The sequence below is a fragment of the Daucus carota genome, chromosome 8, assembly GCF_001625215.2.
Source record: "Daucus carota subsp. sativus chromosome 8, DH1 v3.0, whole genome shotgun sequence".
NCBI classification, from domain to species: Eukaryota; Viridiplantae; Streptophyta; class Magnoliopsida; order Apiales; family Apiaceae; genus Daucus; species Daucus carota.
Genome location: NC_030388.2, coordinates 26,548,751 through 26,570,866, shown reverse-complemented (window position 1 = coordinate 26,570,866; position 22,116 = coordinate 26,548,751). Strand labels below are relative to the sequence as shown.

At 34.1% G+C, this 22,116-nt stretch overlaps 4 protein-coding genes and 1 long non-coding RNA gene across 10 annotated transcripts; all 5 read left to right on the top strand.

Moving 5' to 3' along the window:
* The first annotated feature begins 982 nt into the window (after positions 1–982).
* LOC108199451 (uncharacterized) lies at positions 983–8,295 on the top strand. Its single transcript, XM_017367263.2, has 8 exons — positions 983–1,230; positions 2,674–2,767; positions 2,843–2,893; positions 2,985–3,158; positions 3,404–3,583; positions 3,750–3,869; positions 6,943–7,076; positions 7,867–8,295. Exons 1-8 carry the CDS (start codon positions 1,091–1,093, stop codon positions 7,928–7,930), a joined length of 957 nt encoding a protein of 318 aa, XP_017222752.1. The 5' UTR covers positions 983–1,090; the 3' UTR covers positions 7,931–8,295.
* Positions 8,296–8,977: 682 nt separating this feature from the next.
* On the top strand, positions 8,978–15,726 carry LOC108197216 (putative F-box protein At3g17480). Of its 4 annotated transcripts, none has more exons than XM_017364774.2 (2): positions 8,978–10,144; positions 10,883–11,105. In XM_017364774.2, the coding sequence occupies exon 1, from the start codon at positions 9,073–9,075 to the stop codon at positions 10,138–10,140; it is 1,068 nt and encodes a 355-aa protein (XP_017220263.1). In that variant the 5' UTR covers positions 8,978–9,072; the 3' UTR covers positions 10,141–10,144; positions 10,883–11,105. The 4 variants fall into 4 exon arrangements, with proteins under 4 accessions (XP_017220263.1, XP_063939579.1, XP_017220261.1 ...); XM_064083509.1 differs by lacking the exon at positions 10,883–11,105 and adding an exon at positions 15,421–15,726 and having other exon boundaries at positions 8,979–10,144; XM_017364772.2 differs by lacking the exons at positions 8,978–10,144; positions 10,883–11,105 and adding exons at positions 12,788–13,989; positions 15,421–15,726.
* Positions 15,727–17,129: 1,403 nt separating this feature from the next.
* LOC108198447 (F-box/WD-40 repeat-containing protein 1-like) lies at positions 17,130–17,757 on the top strand. The gene is made up of 2 exons (XM_064083812.1): positions 17,130–17,618; positions 17,722–17,757. The coding sequence occupies exons 1-2, from the start codon at positions 17,130–17,132 to the stop codon at positions 17,755–17,757; spliced, it is 525 nt and encodes a 174-aa protein (XP_063939882.1).
* Positions 17,758–17,896: 139 nt separating this feature from the next.
* On the top strand, positions 17,897–18,342 carry LOC135148339 (uncharacterized). Its single transcript, XR_010286408.1, has 2 exons — positions 17,897–18,006; positions 18,138–18,342. It is a non-coding gene; the product is annotated as an uncharacterized LOC135148339 (long non-coding RNA).
* Positions 18,343–18,779: 437 nt separating this feature from the next.
* LOC108197217 (putative F-box protein At3g17480) lies at positions 18,780–21,657 on the top strand. 3 transcript variants are annotated; one of them, XM_017364773.2, is made up of 2 exons: positions 18,780–19,861; positions 21,600–21,657. In XM_017364773.2, the coding sequence occupies exon 1, from the start codon at positions 18,784–18,786 to the stop codon at positions 19,855–19,857; it is 1,074 nt and encodes a 357-aa protein (XP_017220262.1). In that variant the 5' UTR covers positions 18,780–18,783; the 3' UTR covers positions 19,858–19,861; positions 21,600–21,657. The 3 variants fall into 3 exon arrangements, with proteins under 3 accessions (XP_017220262.1, XP_063938524.1, XP_063938525.1); XM_064082454.1 differs by having other exon boundaries at positions 18,780–19,881; positions 21,600–21,655; XM_064082455.1 differs by lacking the exon at positions 21,600–21,657 and adding an exon at positions 20,622–21,564.
* Positions 21,658–22,116: the final 459 nt, after the last annotated feature.

Here is a 22,116-nt window from a genome sequence, read left to right as displayed (position 1 = left end):
CTTTATTATGTTTGCCAAACACACTTTTGATTATTAATATCTTTAATTATATATTAATATAAAATATAAAAACTTCATTATATTAAAATACTTATAAATACGAATCTAACAAAATAATTATATTTAGTCATATACTTTCTGCGGAATGTAATAAAAAAAATCTCCGAATAGCATCAATTTCCTTTGTTGAATCACATGCCATCCCAAATGAAGATTGTTCTTGAAATAGTATTCGTCGTGAAATTTGAGATAAAATACAGCAGTAGTATCTTTTTATGGGATCAAAAGGAATTAATAATATCTAAAATTTCATAATTTTATAAAATTATTTAACATATTTTATTATTTTGAAAATTTCTTCATATTTATGAGATTTTAGAGTATTGTACTTAAATTAAAAGTAACTTATATGATGCACTCAAAAAAAAAAGTAACTTCTATGAACTATATAACATCCAGCCAAATATTTTTGATTTAACATAAATCAAATCCATAATATCTATAAAATATATAAAAATATTGTTAAATTAAAAAAATAAAAGTTTACGTATGTTGTACTTCCTCTGTCCCTCTCATTTGTTTACAGTTATTATTTTGGGATGTCCCTCTCATTTCTTTACATTATCATAAATAGTAAGTTTTTCTCATCATTACACCCACTCTCTTCCCCCACTATCTCATATTTAACAATAAAAACTACTATTACACCCACTACTTTCCTCCACTATCTCAAATCTATTATTAAATATTGATAGATCCCACCACTTTACCCATTTTTCATCTAATTTTACTCATTTTTCATACATTGTCTTGGTCTCCGTGAACAATTGAGGGGACAGAAGGAGTAACATTGTCTGCAAAACGCCAAAACCAAACAAATCCCAACACCATGGCAAAACAATTAATTAAACAAATCATGGGTCGGGCCAACACCGTCTCATACCCGAAATTCAGATCCCGGATCTCCAATTTTAAACACTCGAAATTAAAATTGATTAAAGCCCTAGCAGCTACTGTAATTTGCTAAACCCCTTTGAAAAATTGAATTCCAAGTCTCTAACAGAGCAGAAAGCCCAACTTTGAGTTGAAAATGGTGGAATCTGAAGCGAACAAAGAGATATCTTTAAAAGAACAAGGGAATGCGTTCTTTAAAGCTGGTAATTACTTAAAGGCTGCTGCTTTGTACACTCAGGCTATCAAGAAAGACCCTTCTAATGCAACCCTTTACAGGTTTTGTTACTTACATTCTCTGTATCTATTTTAATTTTGCTATTTACGTATTTTTTGATCGTGTTTCTGTGTTTTTGCTTGGCCCAACTCAGTTTGTGCTCTGTACTGATATTTGGGTTTCTTGATTTTCTTGAAATGTTTTACTATTTCTTCTGATATTTAGTTTGTTGGATATGTGTTATATGTAAATGGGGTTGATTCTTTTTTCTTTTCTTTTTCCTTTTGATAAAAGCTGGCCTCTAATCCTAATGCGGAATGACTTCTGAATTCCGATATCATGAATTAGAATGTCATTTATCCTCTTTCGTGTTTGACTCTTCAATTTGGGTAGCTGTTACTGTTTTTTCATTCAACTAGTAATTACTGTGCGAGTTTAAGGAAGCCTATAATATGAATGCCAAGACATTCAATAGACATATGTATGACTTCGTTGATAAATCTCTGTATATTATACATGTGAATGTATGATAAGAATCTAATATGGTAAATTAAAGCGCGACATTATCAGTATCCTTTGAGGTATAATCCTCGTTCTTTATTTTTATATTAATATCACACATTGTTATCATTTGTTTAGAAAACTTTACTCTGCCTTATGTTCTTTTGCTACGAAGTGTAGTTCCGGGATTGTAGTTTAATTGATTACAAATAGATCATCATATGTTTTGAATTTGAAAGGATTGGCATATGGAATAACTTGGCATATTCAATTATTAAGTCTCCATATCTGAGTTAGCACACTGAGATAGCATCTACAGTAGTCAAGAATCGTCCTTTGAGAAGAAAGAGTGTGATATAAGCAGATACTGTCGCCAGGACCAAATATAAACAAATGGCGGGAATGATTGGTATATTAGAATCTAAAATTAAAAATTGGCTTTTTATCTCTTACAGGAAGGACTGGCTGTTAGTTAATCCCTCGTATAAGTTATTCTGTACTTATATAGACCAATGGCCTCGTATACTTTTTTGTTAAGAAATTTTGGATTCAAGATGTTAGAGTGGTTAGCCCAATCCTGCTCTTATTATTTATTTTTTTACAAAAAACCATAGCCTAGATGATAGTAAAGGACTAAATGTACAAGAACGAGATGCTGTTTCATTGACAGTGATCATTGAGTTACTATAAATGCCCATCTCCTGTAGACATTGATTAATAGAACAGTAGTCAACACTTATGTTCCAGATCATGCCTGTTTGTATAATTTGTTGTCTCAATGTGTCAGATGTTTTTACAGTTCTAGTTGGGTGAAACAGTAAACTTTCTTCACATGCACTTGTAATTTTCTGAAAAGTTGTTTGTGTCCTAATAATCTTGTGTCTTTGTATTTGGATCAATCTATGTACCTTATATTTGTAATTAATATGTTTATAGTTTGCATGATCAAAAAGAGCATCACTAACTAATTAATTATTTTTCTTCTTCTGTTATATTAAGTATAGCAACCGTGCTGCTGCATTTTTGCATCTAGTTAAGCTCCAAAAAGCACTTGCTGATGCTGAGACAACAATCTCTTTAAACCCCAACTGGGAGAAGGTATCTTTTGCCCTCCCTTTTAAGTTTTCAGTTTTCATCAACTCTATTGTAATATGCTTATCTTTAATTGGGCAGGGATATTTCAGAAAAGGGTGTGTGTTAGAGGCAATGGAACGATATGATGAGGTATGTGTAAAGAATGATTATTCTCAGGAGTCGCTTTTAGAAGTGAAATCTCGTCCAGTCATGATGTTCTAACTGTGTATTCGTGCTGTAGGCTTCAGCTGCTTTTAATAAAGCACTGGACTACAATCCACAAAGTTCAGAGGTGTCAAAGAAAATTAAGAAGCTTTCGCAATTGGCTAAAGAGAAACAGCGAGCTGATGAAGTGCAAAACTTGAGGTCCAACATAGATATGGGGAAACACATTGATGTCTTTAAGTCAGAACTGGTATGTGTAATTTGTCACACTAATAATCATGAATTCATGATTTTGACATTTATGCGATTCTTGCTTTAAATATATTCTATCCCTGCTAAGCTTATTGTTTATGACTTATTATCTTATCGTTTCATAGGGTTTTACATAAAAAGTAAAATAGGCTTTGCATATGCCAGAACTTCAGTGAGCATCTGGATTTTAAAAAAATTATTAGCATATTGCATTAGGATCATTCAACTAGTCTCGTTTTGCAGTCTGCTAAGTACAAAGACGAAGAAAGCTGCAAGGAAACTTTCTCTTTTCTTGTTGAAACAATGGAGGCAGCTGTAAAATCATGGCATGAAACATCTAAGGTGGATGGGAGAGTTTATTTTCTTCTCGACAAGGAGAAGACAGATACTGAAAAATATGCCCCAGTTGTTAATATTGACAAGGTTCGGAACTTTCTGTAACAGCTGCTTGTTCAAATGTTTTTCTTTTGCCCGTTTCATGTTTACTCTAATGCTTATTTCCTTTTTATGGCACATTTGAATTCACTTTTAGATTCATTATATCTGCTTCTTATTTGCTTATAATGCCGGTGTTTTTCAAATGTTTTAGGCTTTTGAATCGCCCGAGACACATGGGACTTGTTTATCATTTCTCAGGCAGTATGCAGTGGATTCTTTCTCACGAGCAGCATGCTTGATAGCACCTAAAAGTATAATATCTTACCCTCAGGTAAGCTTAGTTATTTCTTTTTCCCAACTATGTATCTGGTTATGTCAAGAATAATGAGTGTGAACATGTGCTGTTGCATTATAATATAAGTGGATGACTGAAGTGCATAATCTTATCTTGTACAAGCATTGCGGAGGGCCGGAGGCTAGTGCAGAGCACGAGCTAGTGTGTTTATGTTTTAATGTTAGGAAAATCGACCCTTTTTTTTTGAGTGCAAGGAAAATTGACCTATATACCTGAGATTCATTCTGAGTGGTCTGATTTACTGATTATGAAAATTAAGGCCCGTAAAGACCTTGTGGATGCGATGATTTGAGAACTGTATTTATACTTATCTGCTCTATACTTTTCTACTTTCTTCTACATCAAAGCTCTGCAGCACTGCCTATCTGGTGTTCATCGTTAAAAGCCTTTCTCCTATCTCTCTTCCCCAACCCTTGTATATCCTCCCAGAATCCTGCATATATGTGTCTTTAATATCAAAATCATATCTTATATCCTTGCCAAAGTCTAGATCTTCTCTGAAACTTGTATTACACACACACACACACACACACACACACGCACACACACACACACACGCACGCATCTGAAGTGCGAGAGTTTGGGGGAAAAAAGCTAACATATACCTTTGTCTGTTGCGAAATAGAGTAGATACACTGCCCTGAGTTGCGCATGTACGATATATACTCCGTTCCAAAATGCCTATGTAGATACTTGGTCTGTATTCATGTATAGCATGGGCAAAAAGGGAAGCTGGTCTAGGGTTTAGTACTTTTCCTTTTTGAAACAAATATAACTGGCCAATACCCTTAAATTTATTGTAATTTAATATTTATGGATAGAAAATTTGTTTAATGTAACCTTTATACTAAAAATTATTGGTAACTACTAACTAGTCAGGAAAGTAAAAAATTGACAATTATTGATAAACTTGTTTCAAAATCCATATATTTCTTAAATAATAAGAAATTTTTTGACGTAAATGCATTGTTTAGGATTTTCTTTACTCTTCAATTTAACATGATTGTATATATACTATTTAAAATAGTACTTGAAAAATTATCTTGTTATTTCAATTATGTTAGGGTTTCAACTACGAAAGTTCTCTTGTTTCTCATTAATAGCTGCGTAGAGCCCGTGCAACACATGACCCCACATATAATAAATTAATTTGAAATTATCATTTCTTGGTTATCTTAATAATATAATATACTCCTTCCATCACATTAATTTTTTCCAGGGATAGAATATCACATCTTTAGCAATCAAATGAAAGCCACCTAATTTACCTCGAATTGATAACATATTTAGCACTTAGTTTACTTTTATAAGGTAATCTGGTAAATACTTCTGGGAAATGTAAGATATGAGATGTGGCCAAAATCAATTGGAATGAGGGAGTAGATTTTGATAATTGTGTAGAGCCTGTGCATATTGTATTATTATTTTTTTTTTTTTACATTTAGAATTATCCTATAAAAAAGAGTCTGATATTGTAATGAAAAGCCTATAGCCGAATAACTGACCAACTATAAGAAAAATCTCTAATATGTCTTTAATATTTAATATAGTAATTAAAGTGTTGAAAATTCGACCCAAATTAAATTATATTATCTGGCCGAAATTATGTAGAACCGACTAGGAATTATTTCATGGTCGGTTATAATATTATAGTATCGAAGTTATTAAACACGACGTGCGTGCTGAAGCACAAATGTCTGCTGGCCCTGGGGCATAAGCGCAATGCGCAATGCAATACGTGCGCGGATTCATGAAAGGCAAATAAATATACATATTTACATGGTATAAAATGTAAAATATTACAATTTTATAGATATGAAATTTATAAGCAAAACTAAATTGTCAAATGATAAAGCACCCAAATTCATCATCAGATAGATTCATGTCTAGAATAATTTAGTTCCTTCCTATGTTACTCGCTCGGCTACAAGTTTCCAACATGAATACGTGTCCAAATATTGGACTCGGCAACATTATGAAAAGTATGTATGTTTTTGGCCTAAAATAAGTATCCAAGTATGATTGTCCATGTTAAGTGTCCGACACAGGTACTCGAAGGTAAAATGAAGAGTCCGAGTAACATAGGTTCATTCTTCTTCTTCTTCTTCATCAAAATTCACAAATTCATCGTCAAGGAAGTATCAAAAATCCAAATCAGAGTGTTTAGGGTTTAGCAGTTAGCAATCAGTATTACTATAGAAAATGTAGTCGTATGTAATCAGTATCAGTCGCTATAATCAGTTAATATGTACTTATTACATACAAGTATATGTATAGTAAAAACAATAAATGTATTACAATAAATCAGATAGGACACGAAAGAGTATACAAGTAATTAAAACCATACTGACATAAAAAAGAATAAAGATGTGTATTATATATATAAAAATCAGTATATATATACAAGAATCTCAGATGTAGGTTTATTATCAATATTTACGTGTATATACAAGAATCAGTATTTAGGAGAAGAAAGAAAGAGTTTAAGACCCGTTTATTTTAGAAACAACCCAGTCGACATTGGATTAAAAGCATGGTTCTGTACTTCTTGCACTGCGCCTAGGAGCTCAACTAGCGCAGAAGCGAGTGCTTCAGTGAAGTTGCATCGCATCTTCCTCCCCATTTTTTACTAAGAGCTATAAGGGAAACAGTTGATAATGTCCCCTATGAATGTGTCCTAAACTCTCACTTACACTTTACAGCTTGAATTTGTTCTGTTTACTGGTTGATTATTGTTTCATCAACTCAATATAAGCTTTAGGAGTGAGTGCTTTTCAAGAAAACTATTTCAGTTTTTTAACATCAGTATGTAGTCTGCTAAATGTTGTTGGCTTTCTTTGAATTATGATAAAATTTGCTGCTGTAGAATACTTCTCTAGCTTCTTATGCTTTGTAGTTCTGTGAAAATCATTTGAAGTAGCCTACTCACTCCGTGCACATGCATGCTTGTTGTCTACTATCCTAAATGTGTGATATAGCTAGTGACTGCTTAGAATTGTATTAACTGTATTGTAAGAAAGCTATCTGTGTATGCATTCTGTGTCCCCAGGTATGGAAAGGTCAGGGATCAAGGAAATGGAAGCATGGTCAAAGTGATGGATTCTTTGTACAATTTGAATCACCGTTGGTGAGAAAATTATGGTTTATACCCAGCTCCAATGAGAAAGGACAAGTATTGTGCAGGTCTCTCTCTCTCTCTCTCTCTCTCTCCCCCCCCCCTCGCTCGCTCGCTCGCTCGCTCCCTCCATACATATAGACATACATATATATATATATTGCATTGGTTCTGATGCAGTATACTATACAAGAATTACCTATGAAATTGGTCTGCAAATACTACACTCATGATCTGAAATCATAATTTATTATTCAGTTTTCTCATAGATCTGTATTATCCTTTGTTAATAAATTTGAAAGCTATAGGGCATAGGCTGTATATTTTGCTGATGATACATAAGCCGAATAAAACAAGTTGTATAGAGGTTGCTTGTCATTTATTTAAATAGGATTGTTTATTTGCTGGTCATATTGATTCAAAAATGGGACCCATAGCCATATTGGATAGGTGGTTTGGATATAAACACCTCATTCACAATTAATTTCGGTATGGGGTGAATCAGAATATATCATTTTTGTCATGGAAAAGAGAGATTTTGGAAAACTATTGGCTGGAAAAAATCTCATGCGGAAAGTCTGGACATGTACACTTATCTAGGTTGAAACCCAGTGTGGTGTTTACTCCGTCGATAGTTTCCTTTTTATCACTTGCTTATGTTTATTATTATTTGTTGTTTACCTATTTTAAGTTTGTTGCTTTTGTCATATTGGTAGAGAGAGACTACTTTCTAATTGCTCATTCTCTTGAATTCGTATTAAAATAATTTAATTGAGAAGGCTTATAAACAATGTGTAATTTTCTTTTGTTATGGATCATGTCATTATACGGCGCCTCAGTACCTTCAAATTTGTGCAGGGATCCAGTAACTCTAGACATTAGTGTTCATGAAGTGTTTCCTCGTATATTCAAGGATGCATGACCCTACTTGTGCTGGTATGTTTGCTTGGCTCGGTAAATCAGAGATTGCTGTTGGGCTAATAGAGTGGGAGAAATAGGCCACAAGAGCAATACTTTCTGTACAAGTCTTAGACTCCTGTATTTTCATGCAAATCACATGGAAGAAAGTGCTTCTCGAGGTCAAGCTTGAACTTATGTTGAAAGAAAAAAAAAAAATCATTTTGGGTTGATTTCTGTACTTTTTGTCGAGACTTATATTGCATAGTGAAAATTTTGTAGTATTGTTCTTTCATATGGTACTGTTAAAGATTGTCGATAAACATGTGGTTGGTTAAGATTTTGAACCTCTTTATGCATCCCAACATGATTGCTTGTTGATTTTATTTATTCTAATACCCTGTATCATCTTTTATTTAACAATGTTCAGATTATTTCTGTAGTTATTGCTGAACTACAGGCATAACTTGTGACTACAAAGTAAAATATTGTCGAGACGATCCCTCTTTTCATCTGCCTTATTTTTATGGTGGTGAACCTTGAGTTTGATTGCCATGGTGTTGCCTTGGATATGAACATTCTCCCCGTTTTCTCATCATTTGGCTTCCCTGTTGGCAAGAGCAAATGGATTTTTGAGTCTGACAGTACTTTTCTACACCCCATAAGCAAAAACAGATCATCCAGGGATGACAAGATTAAGATATGATTCGAAACCCAATACGAACCCGACTCGAAAAAAATACAAATTAGGATCGGGGGTTTTACATTTCGGGTCGGAACTGTTCATCCCATTGTTCTACGCTAAAAAGAATTTACTATCTGTGAAGAAACAGAGGAAGGTGTCTGTTTGCTGTGGAGGATACTGGATACAGCGGGTACATAACAGGGTTGAGAGCATCTAATTATTATTTAGGAACGGAGGAAATATATTTTATTATTATTTAGAAAAATGAGAAAATCTAATTAATTAGCTATAAATTCTAAAGAAAAAATGATTATTATATTTGGTAATAATATATTGAAAAAACCTAAAGGAGAAACTTTTTAAATTTTTAAATAATCACCAGAATCCCGTTAAAACACTATTTTTGGAGATCATTTTTAGATTGAAAAGAGCTTGTTTGAATAGGCGTCTGAGAACTGCAACTCTTCATTTTCTAGGGCTCAATGGCGACTAAAAGATGTAATAATTATTTATCAGAAGAGTTGGTGTTCATCATACTTTCTTATCTTCCTGTAATATCCCTTCTCCGCTGCAAATCAGTCTGCAAAACCTGGCTATCCATCATAACAAGCCCACAGTTTATTGAAGCCCACCTTGCTAATTCCAAGAAGAAACAAGCATCTGTGCTCAAAGCCTCTTATGATTGGAGGGTTTTGTCCATGGACACTGTTGAAGAATCAGTTAAGCTTAAATTGCCATGTGAACGTCTTGAGGGTAAGGTTCGTTACATGCGTTCTTGTAATGGTCTTGTTTGTCTTTCCAATGAAAGTTATTATGTTATATGTATCTGGAATCCCTGTACTAGACAGTATAAGAGGCTTTCTGTCCCCAATTATGCACATAATGTTGCAATTTGTCTAGGGTTTGGTTTTGATTGTATTGGAAATGACTACAAGGTTCTTAGGATTGTAAGAAAGGTTATCCGTGGCCGCGACATGAGTGAACCTGAAGCACAGTTGTATTCCGCAAATGCTGATACTTGGAAAAAGATTCAGGTTCCGGATAATATTAAAGATTCTCTTTCCACTAAGCTGAAGATATTGTGTGGTCCTGATATTAGTGGGATGTTGTATTTGGGAGGTGAGGGTGGGCTAGTGCCATTTGATTTGCGGAACAATGTGTTTGGAGAAATTGTAGTGTTACCGTTTCCCAAACACGTGCAAGAGAAAAGGATAAAGAAGTCTAAAATTTTGAATTTTGAAGGTTCTCTCGCTATGGTATATGAATCTGCCGGGGATGAATCAGTTCTTAGTCTTTGGATATTAGATGATGTTGGCTTGTGGATTAAAAAGTTCAATCTTGAAATGGAATTGGAGTTGGATCGGATGTATCTTTATTTGGGCGCTCAACACTTTCTTGGACTCAATTTTGTTTTTGGATACAAATTTTACAACTACAAAAAGAAAACGACTAAGAAGCTTCCTTTCCCAGCTCATCTCACCGATGTCAACTCAGTTGTCAAGTTCACCGAGAGCCTTGTCTCCCTTGAGGGGTTTAAATCTCAAGAGTGAAGTGGTAAGTAACTTTAATATTGTGAAAGAATGCTCAATTTTGTAGAATTATTCTTTGTTTACTTTTAGAGTTTTTTTTTTTGTTGATTGTAGTTTCATTGGTATATAGTTCCTGATTCAATCTTATTATTTCAACAAATGAAATACTTGGCTAGCTAATTAAGTAACTAATTAGATTTGTGGATCAAGTTAGCATTGGGGGAAACGATGTACTTATCATCACCCTCTTTGCTCTCTAAGTCTTAGTTATTAAAGGTTTTTGAGTATCTGATTAATATACTTAAAAATAGATCCATTAATTACCCTGGTTTTTTGTGGATCTACCAAGTTACCGTTATCTTGCAGAGTATTTTTTGAGATTTGTTATTATATTTTTGCTTTTACCGGCTAGTTTAACTGAGAAAAGGAACTTCAATTTATCCAATAAAGGAATATTTGTAAGATATTTATCTTGTATTGTATTCTACTCATTGTTCAGGACTTGTATTAAAGGAGAGATTTTGTTAGTGCTTGTGCATAATGATATTACTATTCTCACCTCATTGTCAGTTTGTCATACATTAATTATTTCTGTTTCATCTTTTAGTAATATAATGCAAGGCCATGCGGTGAAATTTGATTAAATAAAGGCAAGTTTGAAGCTATGGTTCTCTAGAGAACTTTGCTACAGTTGGTGATCTGTCGACAAATGTTATCACTTATCAAGTGCTTATTAGACTGACATTCTTGTGATCTTTTGCAGGTCATTCAAGGGAAAGGAAGAGTCAGGCAGAGTTGTGGCAAATGTGTTTATAACTGGACCAGCTTGTTTGTTTTGTAAATTGTGCATGTAGAGAGCACAAGTGAATTAGTCTAACAATGCCTTGTCATTAAGTACGAAGTACACCCTGCTTTGTAAATTTAGGTTCAAACTTTTGGTATATCTAGGTCTTCCTTATATTGGATGGATTTGTTCGTTTGCTAAATATTACTCCCTCCGTCTCTTCATTTTTGGTTGTGTGTCAGTAAACTTGACTAAAGTTTGACAGAGATTCATTAATATTTTATCAATTGAAAAAATAGAAAATATATGTCACTGAAAATGCTTATGTACTTGCTTATGTGCTTGTAGACGTGACTGGATAGTTAAAAATATTATTTTTGAAAATTTATTTTTCTGAATAAAAATATATGATCAAAACTTTAATTCACAAAAAAAATCAATTAAAAATAGAGTGATTGACACTTTGCACCCCTTATGTTTAGGCGCTTTTTCGATTTGGTCTCAAACAATTTTTTTTGGCAGTATGCACCCTAAAGTTTGAAAAGCGCTTCGTTTTGCACCCCTTTGACCACTCACCGTTAATTGACCGTTAAAGTTAACAGATTTCATATTTTCACTTTGCACCCCACAATTTTAATTTTTTTTCATGAGTATTTTGAAATATTTTTTTTCAAAATTAGACACTTTTGAAATATTTTTTTTCAAAATTAGACACTATTGTTGTTCTCAAGCCTCTTGCTTCTGCTGATGAGAGCTTCTTATCCATGTCCAGTTCTCAAGCCTCCTCAGGGTTGGACTCGCTCTCATACAACAACAATATGCATGCTAAGGTTTCTTTTACAGATGAAGTTCCACTTGAGAAGGTAAAGTACACTGTAACTTGTTATTTGTTATTGTGAAAGGAGATTTAAGGCTTTGCGGAAGATCTGTTGCAACGAATTAGATTATATATGGTCTCTTAGCCGTTGTAAGAAGTGGGGAGCGCAGGGTGGCAAGAGCAATGTCTTCTTTGAAAAACCTTAGATGACAGGTTTATAATTAAACAGGTTACCAAGACAGAACTGAAGTCTTTTATCGACTTCGTTCCAGAATATTTAAAGTATTTATCTGAATCAATCACTTCACATAGCTCCACCTGCCTTGCAAAGATACTGGGCATTTATCAGGTATCATCAATTTTGTTCGTTTTAAATAGCAATTCGTTTTACACAGAATAATATGAGAATTTTAATATGGCTGAAATCTCCAACATTCTCAGGCTCTGAAGTGATATTATCAATCTTTTAAAAAGTTCCTAACTTATTTTGTCATCCTATGGCACATGTTCTTAATATTATGAAGTTCAGGGCATTTGTAAACAATGTCGTTAATACCAGCAGGCAATAGTGTCTAATTTAGAAAAAAAATATTTCAAAAGTGTCTAATTTTGGAAAAAAAATATTTCAAAACACTCATGAAAAAAAATTAAAATTGTGGGGTGCAAAGTGAAAACCTGAAATCTGTTAACTTTAACGGTCAATTAACGGAGATTGGTCAAAAGGGTGCAAAGCGAAGCGCTTTTCAAACTTTGGGGTGCATACTGTCAAAAAAAAATGTTTGAGACCAAATCGAAAAAGCGCCGAAATATAAGGGGTGCAAAGTGTCAATCATAATAATTTTTACTATGCAGTCAACCCACTTAAAGGTACGTGACATATAAAAAAAACCAAAAAGAGTAAAAATTAAATACGCGAAAAAAATGAAGAGTTTAAGATTCCCCACATCCTTCTCATAAATGTTCGACAAAATGCTGTTGTTTTTTTTCTTGACAAACAAATGATTTTATTAATACGAAGCAAAATGTACCTGTTTATTTCTGAATCATGTTTTTCTGGTGTATTTATCGAAGAGTCGGGAGTGAAGAAATAGGGGGAGTGTCTGTTCGTTTGAATGTAGGATACATCGGGTATATAGAGTTGAGAACTGGAACACTGAACCGCAACTTTATCATCATCATTCCTAGGGCTCAATGGCGACTAATTATTTCTCCGAAGAGATAATTTTTCTCATACTTTCCTATCTTCCTGTAATATCACTTCTCCGCTTCAAATCAGTCTGCAAAACCTGGCTATCCATCATAAAAAGCCCACAGTTTGTTGAAGCCCACCTTGCCAATTCCAGGAACAAACAAGCATCCGTGCTCAAAGCCTCTTATTATTGGGGGGTTTTCTCCATGGACAGTGTTGAAGAATCAGTTGAGCTTAAATTGCCATCACGTCTTGAGGGTATGGTTTATTACATGCGTTCTTGTAATGGTCTTGTTTGTCTTTCCAATGAAAGTAGTTATGATATTTGTATTTGGAATCCGTGTACTAGACAGTATAAGATGCTTAATGCCCCCAACTATTCAATAAATAATGTCGGGGCTTGTTTAGGGTTTGGGTTTGATTCTGTTGGAAATGACTACAAGATTCTTAGGATTGTAACAAAGGTTACCCGTAACACATGGGGTTTTATTATTAACATGGGTAACTTCTCAGAAGCACAGTTGTATTCCGCAAATGCTGATACCTGGAAAATGATTCGTACTCCGGATACTATTAAAATGTCTTTTTGGCATAAGCTGAAGAGATTCTGTGGTCCTGATATTAGTGGGAAGTTGTATATGGAAGGGGAGGGTGAGCTATTGCCGTTTGATTTGCGGAATGATTTGTTTGGAGAAATTGTGGTGTTACCGTTTCCTGATTACGTGGAACAGAAAAGGATAAAGAAGTCTAAGATTTTGGATTTTGAAGGTTCTGTGGCTATGGTATATGAATCTGCTGGGGATGAATCAGTTATGAGTCTTTGGATGTTAGATGATGATGGCTTGTGGATTAAAAAGTTCAATCTTGAAATGGATTTGGAGTTGGATCGGACGTATCTTTATTTGGGCGCTCAACACTTTCTTGGACTCAATTTTGTTTTTGGATACAAATTTTACAACTACACAAAGAAAACGACTAAGAAGCTTCCTTTCCCAGCTCATCTCACCGATGTCAAGTCAGTTGCCAAGTTCACTCAGAGCCTTGTTTCCCTTGAGGGGTTTCAATCACAAGAATGAAGTCGCAAGTAACTCTAATATTGTGTAAGAATGCTCCATTTTGTAGAATTATTGTTTGTTTATTTTTCGAGTTTATTTTTTTTGGTAAGTGTAGTTTCATTGTATATATACTTCCTAATTCACTCTAATTATTTAAACAAGTGAACTTACATACATTGTTTGGATAAGTGATATCTCTGCTCCTGTAATCTCACTTGGCTAACTTAGATTTGTGGATCAAGTTAGAGTTGATGGACGACGTCCTTACATATATAGTTATTACCAGTACTTGCAGTATATAGGCACTTTCCAACTTCTTAGACATATATCAACACCCTCTTTGCTCTCTAGTCTTAGTTATTAATAGTAGTTTTTGAGTATCTGATTATTAGTATACTTAAAAAAAGAATCACAGATGGTTGCCTTGTGTTTACTCAATTTTTTCCACAAACATTGTCAATATGCTCCTACCCTGCTTTATTAGGATTTAATGGTTGATCCCCTTGGCATCTTTCATTTCAATATCTTAGCTAGATTGCGTGTATGTGTCAACTTACATACATTGTTCTTTATCAGGCCCTGCAGTAATTATAAACATAATACTGTCATCCCAATATATTCTCACTGTGTTCTAATTCCTAAAACAGGAAAAATGTTGAAGATTGAGTATGCTCTGTGATATCGGCATTTATAGTATATCAGACACTCTAGTACCTGTGATGTATGGATCCATTACCCTGGTTTTTTGTGGATCTACCATGTTACCGTTATCTTGCAGAATTTTTTTGAGATTTGTTATTATATTTTTGCTTTTACCAGCTAGTCTAACTAAGAAAAGGAAATTCAATTTATTCAATAGAGGAATATAGGTAAGATATTCATCTTGTATTGTATTCTACTCATTGTTCAGGACTTGTGAAGGAGATTTTGTTAGTGCGTGTGTAATAATAATAATACTATTCTCAACTCATTGTTAATTTGTCAAACATTAATTTAAGTGTTTGGTTACTTGAACTTGTAAGTTTTTTTTAGTGTTTGGATAATTTGACTTATAAGTTCGTGCAGTGTTTGGTACATTATAATATAATTTTTAAAAGAGTTTGAATTGATAATAGATAAACTTGCTAAGAAATTCGTTTAAAATCCAGAGACACAAGTCACATGATACTGTTTCTTGCAAGTGCAATACATTCACCATTTTCCAACTAATGAAACTAAAACAAAAGCAATTAGCATAACAAGTTAAAGTTGGATAAAATAAACAGAAAGGGTGTACTGGACTTCTACACTTAAAGAAGCCGCTACTTCTACCAATTAAAGAGCCACAATTATTTATGTTTCATCTTTTTGTAATATAATGCAATGCCAAGGTGAAATATGGTTCTCTAAAGAATTTTGCGACAGTTCACAAATGTTATCAAGTGCTTATTAGACTGACATTGGCAATCTTTTGCAGGGTCATTTAAGGGAAAGGAAGAGTCGGGCAGAATTGTGGCAAATGTGTTTATAACTGGACCAGCTTGTTTGTTTTGTAAATTGTGCATGTAGATGGCACAAGTGAATTTAGTCTAATGCCTTGTCATTGAGTACCAAGTACACCCTGCTTTGTAAGTTTAGGTTCTAGGTATAATGGATGGATTTGTTGGTTGCTAAAAATTATTATGTTTAGACGGATAGGTAAAAGTTGCTTCTCCTTTTTCATCTGCATGCTGTGGATTTTATGGTAGTGAAGCTTGAATATATATAGTTGCTTATGTGCTTCTAGATATGACTTTTCCCATTCGTTTAATTATTTGACTTGAAAATGCTATCCAAAGCAAGCAAACGGATTTCGGGCTTGTTTGACAGTATTATTTAGGGAAATTATAAAGAAACACCCTACACTTTTAACTTGGTTTCGAAAAAATGGTTTTCTGAAATATATATTCAAATTTCTGTTTTTAAGTTTCATTTTTGAAAGTTACGATTTACAAAAGGGAATTACTTCTCAAATCAATTGAGAAAAATATAATAAAAATGGAGTTGCATATTAGATCGGAGAAGTTTTAAATTGTAATTTTTAAAGTTCAATTGATCTAAAAACATATTTTTGAAAGGAATTTGCAGGAGATTTTTATTTTTGAAGGTACGCCCCAATTCTTTTACACTCTAAAAGAATTAATTATCTTATTGTTTATAATCTTAAAACAAGTTATGATGGTAAAATAACATATGTTTTTTTGAATTGATCCTTGAACTGATTTTTTTTAAAAAAAAATTGTCCAATCAGAATAATGCTTACTCGATATCAATAACATTAATATTAAATTTTCAGGAATTATAATAAACATAATACTTTACTTAATTATTTCAAGAAATTAATGTAAAAATTGTTTTTATATTTAAGACTTCATTATTTTATCAAATACCATTAAGATATTCTACTATGAATTGATACATGCTCTAATTATTTCACATTTTCAAAAAATATATCTAATCAAAGAAATGTGACCAAATATTAATTATTCTTTTTGTGGGTATGTTAGTCTCCTAACTTTTTTTCATGTACTTTTAAGTAATTTAATCACCTATTTGAAATTTTTACTTTTGTGAATAAAATTATAAGTATAATATTTTAATTCATAAAAAGAAAATTTGAAAAAGAATATTTAACCGGCAGAATTAGTAATTTAAAACTTTTTTAGAAATAAATTCTTGTTATGGCAAAAATTATTATTCCCGCAGATTTGTTTAGGCAGATTGATGACGTTTTCCCTGATAAAGAAAAAGAATTTACGCGAAGAGTCGCGAAGTGAAGAAATAGAGGGAGGCGTCTGTTCGCTGTGTAGGGTACAGCGGGTATATATATAATAGGGTTCAGAATGCCTAGTCTCGCACCCCTCTTCTTACCACCTCTATCTGAACACCAAAACGCAACTTTATTATTCTCATAATCATTTCTTGTGCTCAATGGCCACTAAAAGATGTAATAATTATTTATCCGAAGAGATGGTGTTCCTCATACTTTCCTATCTTCCTGTAATATCACTTCTACGCTGCAAATCTGTGTGCAAAACCTGGCTATCTATCATAGAAAGCCCACAGTTTGTTAAAGCCCAGCTGGCTAATTCCTAGAAGAAACAAGCATCTGTGCTCAAAGCCTCTTATGATTGGAGGGTTCTCTCCATGGACACTGTGGAAGATTCAGTTGAGCTTAAACTGCCATCACATTGGGAGGGTAAGGTTCGTTACATGCGTTCTTGTAATGGTCTTGTTTGTCTTTCTAATGATTGTTATGATAGTATATGTATTTGGAATCCGTGTACTAGACAGTATAAGATGCTTTCTGTGCCCAACTATGCATTTGGTGTAAGGCATTGTCTAGGGTTTGGTTTTGATTCTATTGGAAACGACTACAAGATTCTTTGGATTGTAACAAAGGTTGTCCGTGACTTACGAGGTTTTATTGTTAGCATGAATCTTAAACCAGAAGCACAGTTGTATTCCGCAAAGGCTGATACTTGGAAAAAGATTCGTATTCCGGATACTATTAGAATATCTTTTTGGAATAGGCTGAAGAGATCCTGTGGTCCTGATATTAGTGGGAAGTTGTATTTGGAAGGTGAGGGTGGGCTATTGCCGTTTGATTTGCGCAACGATGTGTTTGGAGAACTTGTAGTATTACCGTTTCTTGATTATAACGTGGAACAGAAAAGGATAAAGAAGTCCAAAATTTTGGATTTTGAAGGTTCTCTGGCTATGGTATATGAATCTGCAGCTGGGGATGAATCAGTCCTTAGTCTTTGGATGTTAGATGATGCTGGCTTGTGGATTAAAAAGTTCAATCTTGAAACGGATTTAGAGTTGGATCGGATGTATCTTTATTTGGGCGCCCAACACTTTCTTGGACTTAATTTTATTTTTGGATACAAATTTTACAACTACAAGAAGAAAACCACTAAGAAGCTTCCTTTCCCCGCTCATCTCACCGATGTCAAGTCGGTTGCCAAGTTCACTGAGAGCCTTGTCTCTCTTGAGGGGTTTGAATCACAAGCGTGAAGTGGTAAGTAACTTTGATATTGTGAAAGAAAGAATGCTCAATTCCATAGAATTATCGTTTGTTTTCTTTTCGAGTTCATTTTTTCCAAATGTTATCAGATATTCTTAGACTGACATTCTTGTAATCTTTTGCAGGGTCATATCTGGGAAAGGAAGAGTCCAGCATAATTGCTGCAAATGTGTTTATAATAGGACCAGCTTGTTTGTTTCGTAAATTTGTGTAATGTAGAGAGCACAAGGGGGTTAGTCTAATGCCTTGTCATTGAGTCTACGAAGTACACCCTGCTTTGTTGTAAAATAGGTTGAAATTTTTGTATATAATTTTCTTAATAATTTTAAACTCTTTGATAAACCTTTTGAAAAGAAAGCTTAAAATAATTTACAGAATTTGTAAGAATAAATACAACGGATATATATATTAGGGTTCGATAACGGGAACCCTAAAACGCAACTTTATCATCATCATTACAGCTGAATAAGGAGTAAAAGATCTATCTATTATTTATGTGAAGAAATAATATTCGACATTCATATCTTCTTGTGATATCACCTTCAGCTTTGAGTTTGTAAAACCTATCTATTCTTTATATATAACAAACCCTCAGTTTGTTGAAGTCCACCTTAATTCCAAGAGAAAATAAGTACACCGGCCGTTAATAGTGTTCAAATTGTCATCATGCTGTAAGAGTATGGTTCGTTATTTTCATTCTTGTAATGGTCTTGTTTATCTTTCTGATGCACATTTGAATGTTATATAATACACACAACATCCTAGGGCTCAATGGCGACTAATTATTTCTCCGAAGAGATGGTTTTTCTCATACTTTCCCATCTTCCTGTAATATCACTTCTCCGCTTCAAATCAGTCTGCAAAACCTGGCTGTCCATCATAACAAGCCCACAGTTTGTTGAAGCCCACCTTGCCAATTCCAGGAACAAACAAGCATCCGTGCTCAAAGCCTCTTATTATTGGAGGGTTTTCTCCATGGACACTGTTGAAGAATCAGTTGAGCTTAAATTGCCATCACGTCTTGAGGGTATGGTTTATTACATGCGTTCTTGTAATGGTCTTGTTTGTCTTTCCAATGAAAGTAGCTATGATATTTGTATTTGGAATCCATGTACTAGACAGTATAAGATGCTTTATGCCCCCAACTATGAAATCAATCAAGTCGGGGTTTGTCTAGGGTTTGGGTTTGATTCTGTTGGAAATGACTACAAGATTCTTAGGATTGTAACAAAGGTTGTCCGTAACACATGGGGTTCTATTATTAACATGGGTAACTTCTCAGAAGCACAGTTGTATTCCGCAAATGCTGATACCTGGAAAATGATTCGTACTCCGGATACTATTAAAATGTCTTTTTGGCATAAGCTGAAGAGATTCTGTGGTCCTGATATTAGTGGGAAGTTGTACATGGAAGGGGAGGGTGAGCTATTGCCGTTTGATTTGCGGAATGATTTGTTTGGAGAAATTGTGGTGTTACCGTTTCCTGATTACGTGGAACAGAAAAGGATAAAGAAGTCTAAGATTTTGGATTTTGAAGGTTCTGTGGCTATGGTATATGAATCTGCTGGGGATGAATCAGTTATGAGTCTTTGGATGTTAGATGATGATGGCTTGTGGATTAAAAAGTTCAATCTTGAAATGGATTTGGAGTTGGATCGGACGTATCTTTATTTGGGCGCTCAACACTTTCTTGGACTCAATTTTGTTTTTGGATACAAATTTTACAACTACACAAAGAAAACGACTAAGAAGCTTCCTTTCCCAGCTCATCTCACCGATGTCAAGTCAGTTGCCAAGTTCACTCAGAGCCTTGTTTCCCTTGAGGGGTTTCAATCACAAGAATGAAGTCGTAAGTAACTCTAATATTGTGTAAGAATGCTCCATTTCGTAGAATTATTGTTTGTTTATTTTTCGAGTTTATTTTTTTTGGCAAGTGTAGTTTCATTGTATATATACTTCCTAATTCACTCTAATTATTTAAACAAGTGAACTTACATACATTGTTTGGATAAGTGATATCTCTGCTCCTGTAATCTCACTTGGCTAACTTAAGTTTGTGGATCAAGTTAGAGTTGATGGACGACGTACTTACATATATAGTTATTACCATTACTTGCAGACTAGTTGCAGTATATAGGCACTTTCCAACTTCTTAGACATATATCAACACCCTCTTTGCTCTCTAGTCTTAGTTATTAATAGTAGTTTTTGAGTATCTGATTATTAGCATACTTAAAAATAGAATCACAGATGGTTGCCTTGTGTTTACTCAATATTTTCGACAAACATTGTTAATATGCTCCTACCCTGTTTGCGTTATTAGGATTCAATGCTTGATCCCCTTGGCATCTTTCATTTCAATATCTTAGCTAGATTGCGTGTAGCTTGGACACTTTGACTTGTCCGTTACAATGTGCTTGTCACTAGAATACTTTCCCCCCTGTAATATAAATCAGAACTTTCATCAATGTCATTGTCTCAGTGATATCTGTGCTCCCATTCTAATGTGTTAACTTACATACATTGTTCCTTTATCAGGCCCTGCAGTAATTATAAACATAATACTGTCATCCCAATATATTCTCATTGTGTTCTAAATCCTAAAACAGGAAAAATGTTGAAGATTTAGTATCCTCTGTGATATCGGCATTTATAGTATATCAGACACTCTAGTACGTGTGATGTATGGATCCATCACCCTGGTTTTTTTGTGGATCTACCATGTTACCGTTATCTTGCAGAATTTTTTTGATTATTGTTATTATATTTTTGCTTTTACCAGCTAGTCTAACTAAGAAAAGGAAATTCAATTTATCCAATAGAGGAATATTTGTAAGATTTTCATCTTGTATTGTATTCTACTCATTGTTTAGGACTTGTAAAGGAGATTTTGTTAGTGCGTGTGTATAACAATAATAATACTATTCTCATCTCATTGTTAATTTGTCATACATTAATTTAAGTGTTTGGTTACTTGAACTTATAAGTTTCTTTTATTGTTTGGATAATTTGACTTATAAGTTCGTGCAGTGTTTGGTACATTATAATATTATTTTTAAAAGAATTTGGATTGATAATAGATAAACTTGCTAAGAAACTCGCTTAAAATGCAATTACATAAGAACCAACAGGGGCCAGAGACACAATTCACATGATACTGTTTCTTGCTAGTGCAATACATTTATCGTTTTCCAACTAATGAAACTAAAACTAAAGCAATTAGAATAACAAGTTAAAGCTGGATAAAATAAACAGAAAGAGAGTGTGGGCATATTAATGCAGAACAGCAGGTCAAAAAGGTGAGAAGCATAAGAAAAAAAGCTACAACTTCAAGCTTCTCAATTCTGGTTTCTAAAACCCATAAAGAGTGGTATGCTTTTTTTCCCATACGGTGATTGAGCTTCTCAACTGGACTTCTACTTAAAGAAGCCGCTATTTCTGCCAATGAAAGAGCCACAATTATTTATGTTTCATCTTTTAGTAATATAATGCAATGCCTAGGTGAAATATGGTTCTCTAAAGAACTTTGCTACAGTTCACAAATGTTATCAAGTGCTTATTAGACTGACATTGGCAATCTTTTGCAGGGTCATTTAAGGGAAAGGAAGAGTCGGGCAGAATTGTGGCAAATGTGTTTATAACTTGTTGATAGAGGAATTTGGTAATCAACAAAGATGAGGTTCATGGCCGGAATCAAGATCCGTGACGGTGGTTTTGGTCGCCGGAGAGTGGTGGTTGTTTGTTTGAGGGTGGCTGAGATCAAGGGAATATATTTCTGCTCTCGTTCTCACAACTCTCGATATATCCCCTTGATGTGCCTACGTACCCCTTTATATAGGGGATCAAGCCGTACGTAGTTCTATAGAACCAAGACTCCTAGTTTGATCAGGACTAGGCCTCTTGGGGATAAGACCAACCGTGGGTCGGAGACTTATCACTTAGAGTTCTACTCCAGTTAGAAGTAAGCCTTGAGACAACTACCTTAGAATCCTAGTCCAAGTACATCACGGATACGGCATCATCTCCACTACGAGAGGTGACACTAACCGCTACTCTTCGTAACATGGAGGAGACATCGGACAGAGTCGTGACCACTTCCATGAG